General features: G+C 37.9%; 1 protein-coding gene across 1 annotated transcript in view; it reads right to left on the bottom strand.

Annotated features, from left to right (window-relative positions):
* Positions 1-1,164: 1,164 nt before the first annotated feature.
* LOC149219920 (protein LEAD-SENSITIVE 1-like) overlaps positions 1,165-12,701 on the bottom strand; it is a 34,501-nt gene continuing 22,964 nt past the window's right edge. Inside the window, exon 2 of the mRNA XM_089384551.1 lies at positions 1,165-2,196. Coding sequence (XP_089240677.1) covers positions 1,523-2,196 — 674 coding nt within the window. The 3' untranslated portion in view covers positions 1,165-1,522. The remainder of the gene's footprint in view (positions 2,197-12,701) is intronic.

Here is a 12,701-nt window from a genome sequence, read left to right as displayed (position 1 = left end):
TTTAACATATGGATAAATTACATGTAATTATATATTAACATCAAACAACATAGAATAAAATACAAATAACATAATATCAAAAACTCAAATAATAAAAAAGAAAATAAGATTAATGTAATTAAAAATAAAATAAAATGTAAATACAATAAATAGAAATATGTATGCAAAGATTGTTAAAGGTAAATATATGATAAACTTAAAGAATTAAGAATTATATAATTAGAAATACTATTAAATTAAGTCTTGAATTTTTAAACGTAATTTAAGAATTATATAATGAGAGAGGTTTATTGTTAATGGTAAATATATGATAAACAACTATTTAAGAATTAAGAATTATATAATTAGAAATATTATTAAATTAAGTTTTGAATTTTTAAACATAATTTAAAAATTATATAATGAGAGATGTTATTAAAGTCAATTTTGATTTTTAAACAATTGTAGATTAATGCAACCAATTTGGAATTGTCTTAACTTCATATCTATTATTATGGATGGGGATTAAATACCAGAAAATAAACTCTAAAATCTTTTAAATGAATCTAAGTAAAAATGAATGAACACTGATTTTGAAAACCATAATCATTCAAATATCAAGTTCAGTAAATTAGTAATTTCATTCCTACATGCTTTATTGCATTGAAAACCAATCCATATGTCATTTATGGCATGCAGAAATTGCGCTGAATGAAATCTTCATAGTATTTTACGAGCATTGCACCAACCTCGAACTAACAAAGCAACATCATGAACTAGCCCCATATTGCACTGAGGTGAAAAGCACGATATATGAATAAAAGACGAACAAATACTCTAATAGAAGTAGTGGCTTTCATGCTTTTAAAAATTGAGTTAAATTTCATTCCTTTTGCTAACGCCTTCATGACATACTCCCAAACGATTGACATAATAACCAAATCATAAAGGGCCCATTTTGTTTGAACTTTATGTAATATATATCAATGGCAATAACCATGCTCAAAAAGTAATTAACAGAAGGAAAAAGATTGCCCCTAAATGAAAGCAGATGCCAGTTACCAGCAATATAAAATACAAATGCACAATCTAACCTTCAGAGACACCTAAAAGATGGAGGATAGCTTGACTTAATGAGCCTGAGAGTAATGAAACTGGAATATTCTAAAGCAAGGAAATTAGAGATATTTCAGAACTGTAATAATTTTATCACAACTTTGGTGAGCATCATAATGATCAATGTCTTTCACTTACTAAAATGTACTTGTTCCTAATACAAACAGTAATATAAGCATCACTACCCCAGTAGAATTAGTTGTCTTTTCCATTATAATGAGGTACCTTATGCCAAATGAATATTTATCATTCCACGGCTATAAATCAGATACAACTATAGCAGCAAGTCTTAAGTGCCAACAATTAAACTTGACCATTTACCGGAAAAAAATAAGCCCCACTACTATTGGCTTTTAACAGCTGAACTGTAAGCCCCACTACCATTGGCTTTATAACAGCTGAACTGTAAGCCCCACTACCAATGGCTTTATAACAGCTGAACTGTGCCAGTTGTTGGAATCACTTGTGCATTCACACCCAGTTTCACTACCAAGTCATCTACCGCAATTTTTGACACATCCCTGCGAACCCCAATATCAGCTGCATACCTACTCAAACAGTACATTCCAACTGCAACTACTGTCATGCCAGTTATATCAGTCGTCAGAAACCGCAGAGGGGATGAAAATATAGCAGCAAATGGAGCACCTAGGATTGATGCTGCTTGACCACTTCTTCCAATAGGATTCCTATCAATCACAAGTAAACCAGTCTTACAGTAAATTGCAAAATCTTCACAGTTATTCTTAAAAATGTTATAGCATCCAAACCCATTTTCAAGCAAGTATGTTGCACGATGTACAACTGTCTCTGGCGGGTCTGCTTCTGCAAGAGTACAAGTTCCACCTCGTGCTTTTGCAAGAAAGAAGGTAGCACTGACAGAGTACTCAAATCGGTATAGGGCATCTCCAGCTAGGAAACAGTCAAGACAGGAACACACAACTCCATTTGAGTTTTCCTGGTGATCACAGATCTGGCAGAGATCAGCCCTATGGGAACGCCGTGAGCTCAACAGAAATACATCAAGGACAGTACCAGTTCCCAGTTCCTCCCCTCTTCCTCGAGTGAAGTGAACAACCTTACCATCTCCAATATAGATACCTGCAAGAGATCTGGATATCTGAGTATAGACAAGAAAGATTTAACAAAAAGGTGGAATTTTCCAATAACTGGTTCATCAAACTGAGACTGATGTTGAAACCTGTTTCTTTCCATTCCATCTGCTATATTCAAGTAATCCATAAAACATAATGATCTGGAGTGCAGAAAACAGAAAACACTGGAAAAAATAATCTAGAAGCTTGTAACTACCTGTTCGGAAAAAAATCAACAGTGCATAAAAAGGTTTATAAAGTTGTACATAACCAATCACAACAAAATACATACAGATTGAAATAAAACTTTGAATCCTACACGTGAAGCCAAGCCGAACAGTCCCATCCATTTTCAACTAATCATGACAGCTGCTTTCCAAGATTGACAATTACATTTTTTGAAATAACTATATGAAGAATTTGACAATTATAATTTTGGAAATAATTGTGTGAAGAATTTGAGAAACTGAGAAAGCCTACACAATTTAAATAAGAAGCAGTTATTCCAGAATCCAGCTTTCTCCTTTTTCAAACAACCAAACAAAACTAGCTCTCAGCAATAGTTTCTGCATGCATCAATGTTACATGATAGAAAAAAATAATGATTTAAGCAATTGATATGGGAACTAAAACCTGCCTTGCAAAAATTGTTGAAAAGTGTAACTAGGTTCAGTCTTCATAACGACATATGTAAATGTGATTTTATGTAATTGATGTAAAGAAAAATAAAATTATTTTTGTAATGCTTGTCTCATGGGTTTCATGAGCAGGTAGTTTTATTTTTAGTAATGGCTCCCATTGTGAGCCCTTAAGATTGGTCATAAAGTCAAAGAGAGTTAATGTCATGTATGAAGAACCCTTCTTGGGCATGTTACATTTGTATAAGAGTCAATGAAAGTGTCAAATAGCCCTCCAAGACAAGCACAAGCATCTCCCTTCAAGTCGGCTTCAAGAAGAATAACAATACCTCTCCAAATGACACGTCGGCCCAACTTGTTGTCAAGTCGGCTTATTTTGATGAGGAAACAACTATTTATAGGACAACTCGGCATCATTTCAGGCAGATAATTTCGGTGGTCATCAAGTCTGAAGTAAGAGGTGTGAAGTGCAGCGAGGAATCTTATTATCAAGCGAAGGAAGGAAGAGTATAATCCAAGCTCTTTTATGGTCTGTTTTTGGGTTGATATCCTCCACACGTGTGAGGTAGCAAGAGATCAGTTGTAGCAGAAGGAGCCAAGAAGAATAACAGTCCTCATTGGGTAGCCGAGTTGGAAGAAGGTCAAGATAAGAAGGGAGCCGAGTCAAGCTAGAAGAAGACCCTATCCAAAGCGAAGAAAGTGAAGGCATAAGATAAGGTCTTGTGCATAAGCTAGGGTTTCTGAATTAGGATTGCAGACCTAATTCAAGGAGGCTGAAGGTTTGAAGCAGAAGGAGGTCGAAGTGGAAGAGGAGCTGAGAAAAGGGAAGTAGCAGAAAGTTGACTATCGTTGTCTAAGGATCTCATCAAGGGAACTTGTGTCTTGGTCTTGGAGTGGAAAATAGGTCAAGGGTCTTGGTCTTGGTATTCGTCAATTGGAATCTCTATAAGAAGAAGAATTTGTTTGGGTTTTCCTCTCAAGTGGGAGAGGTTTTGGCCCTGGATGATAGCTTATATTCTGTGTCTCGTCTTTTTATGGTTTATGCATTGGTAGTTGTTTGATGAAGAACACTAATAACCTAAGTAAAAGAAGATCCTAATCTAAAGAAGTAAAAAGCACTCACAAGCAGTTACTAATAGAAAAGAAATCACTTAATTGCTATGCCCTAGATTTCTCAACATGGTATCAAAGCTAAGGTGACTAAATCAAGGAAGGGCATCTTATCAAGGGACGCTCAAAGATCAAATCTCGAGGAAGGCATCAAAGCGAAGATCATCTTGAAGTGTTTTGAAGACTATTTATCCAAAGGAAGCTAGATCAAAAGGCATTGTCATCAAGACCCTAAGGCGATCTCTCTCTCGTTGAAGAAAGATTCCTACCATTGAAGACATCATCAAGAAGTCATCATTGATCTTCATCAACGAAACTTCACCATCAAAGGATCCTAAGGGATCTCCCTCTCTGTGAGATCAAGGATCATTATTGAAGAAAAAAACTATCTTCATCAAGGAGAAGTTTTCTATTCTCTATATCATCATCAACATCAAGGAAGCAGCAAGGAGAAGGAGCATCCTATCAAGTAAGTATATTTATGTCCACATCTGAATTTGTCAAAATGTCCTTTTGCAAGGAAAGCAACAAATTGGTTGGGGCTTCAAACTATCTTGCATTGAAGAAAAGGACAAATATGAATCTCATTGAAAATGAGGTTATGGAACATGTCAAAGGATATATCACTAAACCAAGAAAGGAAGATGCTCAAGCTCTTGCAAAGTTTATGAAGGGGGAAATTAGGGCTCAAAGGATTCTCATTGAATCCATCAAGGATCCCCTCATCCCATATGTATCTAAACTTGAAACTTCAAAAGAAATATATGACAAACTGGTAGAGTTGTATTCCGTAAGCACTGCAGGGGAAGTTATCTCTCTAAGGCAAGAACTCTACAGGCTGAAGATGTCAAAAGAAGAAGGTATAGCCTCATACTTTATGAGGATATCTGAGATCAGGGATCAACTTCAAGATCTAGGAGAAGTAATGTCTGACAGGGAAATGACTACAGTTGTACTAAATGCACTACCAGAGGAGTGGGGTAACTTTACTTCAAGTATTTATGGGAAGAAAGAAGCTACTCCATTCCATGAGTTATGGTCACTATGCAAGATTGAAGAATCCAGGCTAAAGGCCAAATCTGATGTCGGAGCAGGTGAGCAAAATCAAGCTTATACTACAATGACAAGGAGAAAGGGTGGAAAGCTTGGTTCTCAGAAAAAGAAAAGGAACATGGCTAAGATTCAATGCTATGGGTGTCAAGAATATGGACACTACAAAAGAGATTGTCCTAAGATCAAAAGGGACAATAACAAAAGAGGAAGAGAAGAAGCCCATATCACCGAAGAAGTGGAGGACGCTGAAAAGAAGAAGTCCAAGAAAGAGGAAGTAAGAGATTTCTACTATGACTGAGATAGTCTTCCTCACTTAAGTTCTTTTCATAGTTCCTATGTCTTCTGTTGTAAGATATGGCTATCATAATTCACTAAGAAAAATGATGGGATGCTTCAAGGCATCATAGAAGCATTGAAAGCAAGAGCTCATGACATCATCATAGAGAAGCATGAAAGATGGTTGAAATTAAATGACAAGTCAACTATGAAGGATATAGCTCTTGGGAACCTCATTGAAAACATAAGTGGCACTTATGAAAAGAAAAAAGAAGGTCATCCAGGGAAAGCTCATCATACATCAGTAAAAAAGGAAAGATATGAAGATTCTAATGGAATCTGGAAAAAGAAAGAGACCCTTGACAATATATATATCTTTGGGAGATGTGTCAATATGTATGCAGGATGTTGATGCAAACTAGAAGATGTCATGATGAAAGACCATCACAAAGGTAATTTTGATTTATATGTTCATTTCTTATTTTTGAACAAATATCTGGATGGGTTTATGCAGGGTTACCGAGGGAATATCTATGGATATATTCCACCATCGATGCCCATGTAGTAGGATGAAAGATCCTTATGGGAACATGGCATGAAGAAGGCATCAAGGCATTAACGAAGGCCATATATGAACAAATGGATCACTTTCCGATGATGACATGACTAACTCATGGATGAAAGTGATGGATGTTATGTGCCCTAAGAAGTCCAAAACATGAAGACTCCTACATAATAAAAAGAAATTCATGACATTGTGAGGACTTCTTCAAGCAGCTGATTGTCCCATCATCTCCACCTAATGAGTTGTTGTAGGTCCCTAATTAAGAGGGAGCCTGGAAACAAGTTTCTTACTTGGTAGAAACTTGGAAGCAAAATTCCTAAGCCAAGAGGGAGCTTAGGTACATTTCTTCTGTAGGAATGAGTACATTCCTTTATTGCAACAGATATGTCCTCCCTAATTAAGAGGGAGAGATGGACACTTCATTCTTGTCTTCACTTGGGAAGACAGAATGGAGGATTAGGTAAACATCTGGCATCATGCTCTTTGAGGATGTGTTAGGGAATCCAAGATAAGAGTAGTCATAGAGGACCGATATTCTTTGAGGACTGGGAATCCAAGATAAGAATAGTCCTCATGGAACACACCCTGAGAACCCGAGTGGAGTATGTTCCAAGAGAGACAATGATGAGGGTGTCTATACATCCTTGGTCTCGCCAACATTGTGCTTAGATCTCGTGGAGAGATAGAGTTGCTAGTCAAGGCCTTGCTATGTGACAACGCTGGTTGATATGATGCTATACAGATGGGGTTACCAATCCACCTCTTCTTATGAGAATTTCTTCAGATTGAGAATGACCAAGTGCCATTATGAATACCTCCTTAGTTAAGAGGGAGTGTTAAAAAGTGTAACTAGGTTCGGTCTTCATAATGCATATGTAAATGTAATTTTATGTAATTGATGTAATTGATGTAAAGAAAAATAAAATTATTTTTGTAATTCTTGTCTCCTGGGTTTCATGAGCAAGGAATTTTATTTTTAGTAATGGCTCCCATTATGAGCCCTTAAGATTGGTCATAAAGTCAAAGAGAGTCAATGTCATGTATGAAGGACCCTTCTTGGGCATGTTTCATTTGTATAAGAGTCGATGAAAGTGTCAAATAGCCCTCCAAGACAAGCACAAGCATCTCCCTTCAAGTCAGCTTCAAGAAGAATAACAATAACTCTCCAAATGACACGTCGACCCAACTTGTTGTCAAGTTGGCTTATTTTGATGAGGAAACAAATATTTATAAGACAACTCAGCATCATTTCAGGCATAGAATTTCGGTGGTCATCAAGTCTGAAGTAAGAGGTGTGAAGTGTAGCGATGAAGCTTATTATCAAGCGAAGGAAGGAAGAGTATAATCCAAGCTCTTTTATGGTCTGTATTTGGGTTGATATCCTCCACACGTGTGAGGTAGCAAGAGATTAGTTGTAGCAGAAGGAGCCGAGAAGAATAACGGTCCTCATTGGGTAGCTGAGTTGGAAGAAGGTCAAGGTAAGAAGGGAGCCGAGTCAAGCTAGAACAAGACCCTATCCAAAGTGAAGAAACTTAGAAAGTGAAGGCATAAGATAAGGTCTTGTGCATAAGCTTAGGTTTTTGAATTAAGATTGCAAACCTAATTCAAGGAGGTCGAAGATTTGAAGCAGAAGAAGGTCGAAGTGGAAGAGGAGCCGAGAAAAGGGAAGGAGCAGAAAGTTGACTATCGTTGTCTAAGGATCTCATCAAGGGAACTTATGTCTTGGTGTTAGAGTGGCAAATAGGTCAAGGGTCTTGGTCTTGGTATTCGTCAACTGAAATCTCTATAAGAAGAAGAATTTGTTCGGGGTTCCTCTCAAGTGGGAGAGGTTTTGGCCCTGGATGACAGCCTATATTTTGTGTCTCTTGTCTCTTTATGGTTTATGCATTGGTAGTTGTTTGATGAAGAAGAACACTTACAACCTAAGTAAAAGAAGATCTTAATCTAAAGAAATGAAAAGCACTCACAAGCAATTACTAATAGAAGAGAAATCACTTAATTGCTATGCCCTAGATTTCTCAACAAAAATCTAGACTAAGTTCATAAGATTTGTGTGTGAATCTGCTAGTAGCCTTCAAGAAGTTCATATAAAACAACATCGTCTAGCTATTTTACATGTCCATTTCCTCTATCCATATGCTAAACTTTCTCTTTTTTTTTAAATAAAAAGCTTCCTTTGACTATTCATAATAACAAAATGTGTACATGAATGGCTTTTTATAGGAAAAAAGCAGATGGCAAACATAGCCAGCACAAGCGCTAGAAAATTTAAAAAGTGGGCTGCCTAATTACCAAAATGCCCAAATGTGTTAATTGCCACCACATAGGCTATACAAAGAAACAGTCTTTCAAGCAGAAAAGTAAAGATATGGCCCTCAGCCTACACGTAAGCACAAGAGCATTACACTCTAGCAGGAAGGAAATAAGAAGCTTTGCATCGAGTGATGGATCATTACAATCATTGGGGTTGGCTCCCAACCAATGTCAGTAGGCTCAGACAACCCAGCCACCCTTGGAACGTTTTAGTAGTTTTTTAGTCTCCTAGATAGCAAGTGTCCTCACTACACGACAAACCCAATGATGTGGCCGACCATTTGACATGGTTGCCCATCCGATCTTTGGGACTATTGAGATTGACCAGATTGGGAGTCGGGACAGAGAGCTGCCACGTGGCACCATACTCATGTTGCAAGGGGCACCTCCCCAAATCTCTAACAGTCGTTGCAGGTGGGACATCTCCATAGATATCTTTTGTACTTTCCTAGCAATCTAGAAGGACAAGCTTGCATGAATTAGATAGTTGTCAAACCATGAAAAAGATCTTGCAAGTTCCTTTTTGTTAAATAGAACATCATGCCTATTCTTCCATAAGAAAAAAGGATTTTCCAAACAAATGAGCAGCCATGGAACCTCAAATTCTCAGCCCAAGGAAGCTTATCTTCTATGGAATGCCCCCAATTTGGACCCCTGTATTGTAATAATGAAATGGCAATAAGTTAGACACTTGGAACTTTGTAAATATGTACATTTATATAAATTTACGTCGATAGGCATTCCTTTTTGAAAATGGTCAGGCCAAGCATTGTCTACCTTTTTGCCCTCTGTCCAATCAATTGAACTATTTTTAACCGTTGATTAGGCCGATACATGGACCTTCACTGCATATCAGGGGATTCTTTTGAAACTCTTGCAGAACATGAATGTTGACTTGAAAGTTATAGGCGACCATCGTTCTGCGATGTTACAGGTAACAAACATAGTCAGGTCTTTCACTCTGGCTGTCAGTACAATAGTGGCATAGGAGCCATAGGTTTGTAGCCATGGAACTAAGCACAGATCCTGTCAAGTTTACACCCAGTCTGGTCTTTCACTTTGGCTCTCAATCCAATAGTGGTATAAGATCCATAGGTTTGTGGCCATGGCACTGGGCGCAGACCCTGTCAAATTTACGCCCTGTCAGGTCTAGCATTTCTTATACCCCTTCTGCGGTGGTTTCTCTGCCTGTGCTTCTAACGTATTTATCTACGCACTCTTCCATGCCCATTTTTTGTCTCCTCTGCGCCCGTTCTGAATGTGCCCCAGTTCGTATTTCACACCCACGCCATTCACCTGAGCCCTTTGCAATCACAATGTGAGGTAAAACGGAGAGGTTTCAAGCATGGATCTAGGAGCTGAATGCCAAACACGCCTCCCTCCTCATCTTCTGGTTATCTGAATCCCAAGGTTTTTGATTCAAATTGCTCGGTCTTTAAGTACCCATATGCCATAGATGCACGCTACACAACATACGACAGTGCCCCGAAACTGCCTTACACGACAACAATGGACGAGGTCTCAAACATCCACCGCTTTGAGTCTCTGAAATTTAAGCCTGGTGAAGTCTCAGGTTTTGGCTTCTCGGCATATGGTTTTCTGGAGCTCAGGGAATCTTAGAACGCGTGTCTTTGAGGGTTTTGACATTGTCTCTGCCACCTGGCCTTTGAATATACGAGGGTATGGGGAAAGGAGAGTTCTCGGAGGCCAGTGAGGACTTGGTTGCTTCGGAGGAGGACTATGAAGAGGTCGAAGCAAACTCTGCCGTGGGAGAAGAGTACTGATTGATTGATAATTGCTGATAGTAAATGCTTGCTGCTACAATATATGGTTGTTTGGTTTTTTTGGACATGGGCTGGTTTTGAAAAGTGGTAACCAATACTAATTGGGTTGGTTTGCAATACTGATGGGGTAGTTTTGTACTGGTTTGTTATCCTATGATACTTATAATGATCTTTTGTGCTTTAACAAAAAAAACTGCAGAACCTTATTGTCAAGTTCCAGAGCTTGCAGTCATCTTCATCTTCATTTGCAAGCATTTTCAGTTAGCAAAAGACATAAAGTCCCAACAAAATCAGAAATTGTTCTAGAACTGCTGAGCCTTAAAGTTCCAGAGTTGGTGGTCAACCTTAAACCACCATTTAGTGGAAAATTTTGGCTTCTACTAGCGATTGGATTTGTCATCATCCCAAAACCACCAAATTCAATCAACATATTCAACAATTCACTACTATCCTTCATCTCTCTCCATGGACTCAATACATGTCTTTGGGTTAAAGGGAATGTTAGACACGTAATCCATTAAGGAATACCAGCTGTCATTGAGATTGAATCCAAAAGTCACGAGACATATATTTATACATCTATCTTATTGATGCAATGTAATCCACACTTAAGTTTCATTTGACTCAATCCAACAGTATCAGTAAGGATCCTTCTCATGTTGATACCACTTAAAACCCATCTTAAATTGAAGTGAAACCCCCATTTACTCTATGGTTAACAACTGTGTTATAGATTCTCCTACTGCAAAAAAACTGCCTCAAATCCAGATCCTGTCATCCTTACCTTTGTTGATAAATCCATTGCAAGCCAATCCTTTGGTACAGCCTTCACATTAAGCATAGATATCAAAATATTTGAATGGCCAATAACCAGGCTTTATGCCTCCTTGAGACTTGATGATATTTGGTCCTTGAATTAGAACTGGCAATTCAACTTGAAGAATTATTTTGATCCCTAGAGCTGTAGGTAAAGAAAGACCAAGTGCTCAATGCAAGCTACCATGGCACCTCTTGCTTCGGAAGAACCAAGGCTTCCTTTGGGAGGCACTGTGAAGTTTCAAAAATTCAAAATCAAGGCTAGACAAATATATGAGGGTAATTGGATGCCCCTCATGGTCTTCCTATCACAGAGAATGGCATACATTGTTTATTAATCTTCATTGTACTAGTAAAACTGGCATTCAAAAACATGCATGCCCTGAGGAAACAACACGCTTTTACACCCACCATAATTTTAAGAGAACAGTCCATACAACAAAAGTTACTATACTACCAGACATAAATAACCCTCAATTAACACACAATTCCTTATTATTCAGCAACAGAAAGGATCGTCAAACCAAGCACATGAGTCAATCATCAGATTACAGGTAAAAAGCAGATAGAATATATTTCAATTTGCTTTTGGGTTTTAGCTAGCAAAGCTCAGGGTTAATTCAGCTGATCTTGGTTCCAATGAACCAGGGCACTCTCCAAAACACTGCCCCCAAGGGAGGGTGAACCGTATATACCTCTTATACAGAATGAAGAAGCAGTAACATCAAAGGTCTTTAGAGTTTTACACATGTAGTGCCCTTTACCCAACAATGTCTTTAAATGAGGTTAAACTAATATAGAGCCATGTGTAACTGCTTTTGATCCATCAGTGGGGTTTATAAACTTCATCTATGTATTGGATTGATACAAATACCCATTAACATGTAGAAGAGATTTGAATCCTGTTTTTTTACCCCAAACAGCAAAGATTTTATTAATTCGTCATGTTTTTTATCCATAAGTGTGTGGCTATAAACCTTAACTCTGCATTGAGTCATACAGAATCACAGATACCCATTAACATGTTGAAGAGATTTAAATCTTATAACTTTTACACCATTTTGCCAATTGGTCATGGATCGTACCTCATACTTATCTAAAACGACTCCGGATACTTTTTAGATTCAATGAATATGCCCAAACTCAATGGATCATTACCACCTAAGCTATCTAATGTACCTAGCTGCTGTTGATTAAATGATATGCTAACCTCGACTCATCTAAATTCACTCAATGCACCATCTAAATAGGTTACAATTCATCTCCCCGAGAATCACCATTGAAGTTATCAAAGACTTTCTAAGAATGTCATCTCAGGATTTATCGAGGAGTCCAAAAGCAAGTGTTTCGTCAAGTGCAGCTTCTAGTCCAGCTCTTCTACGCTCTAAGAGAGCATTAGGACAATCAATCTCATACTCTCCTAAGAGACTGCCACCAAGGAATTCACTGTCCCCTGGAATCGACAACAGTCCTATTCCTAAAAAGAATTTTGGCTCTAGCTCAAGTTTGAGCTTAAAAAAGCCTACCAGATTTTCTGATCAGAACAATGACAAAAAAGGTTCAAATTCATCAGATCAACAGCTTGTCGATAGCCAAGATTCCAGTAGGAAAAATGGTCTCTTCCAGATGGTAAAACTCGCAAAGCAGATTAAAAGAGAAACAGAATCCTGGTTCATTGAGTTCATAGAGAAGTGCTTAGACACAGGCTTCAAAAACGGGAAGTCCTTTGAAGGATCGAGGGCCAAGATAGGGGACTCCACAGCATTTGGTTTTTAAATGTGGTGTTTTGCTCACTGTTGTGGTCTGTCCACCATATGGTATCTTCACCATTGTAATATTGTTCATCGTTACTAGATGTGACTTGTTCACCGTTTAGAGTATGGAGATTATTTTCTTATTGCACTTAGTGACTATCTGGTCAGTGTTGTTAATTTTCTCTAGCATCTAATTGGCCTTT

The sequence above is a fragment of the Pinus tabuliformis genome, chromosome Q, assembly GCF_031772625.1.
Source record: "Pinus tabuliformis cultivar Carrire ecotype Pingquan chromosome Q, CPIR1, whole genome shotgun sequence".
In the NCBI taxonomy this organism is placed as follows: domain Eukaryota; kingdom Viridiplantae; phylum Streptophyta; class Pinopsida; order Pinales; family Pinaceae; genus Pinus; species Pinus tabuliformis.
This window is presented reverse-complemented; position numbering and strand designations above follow the sequence as displayed.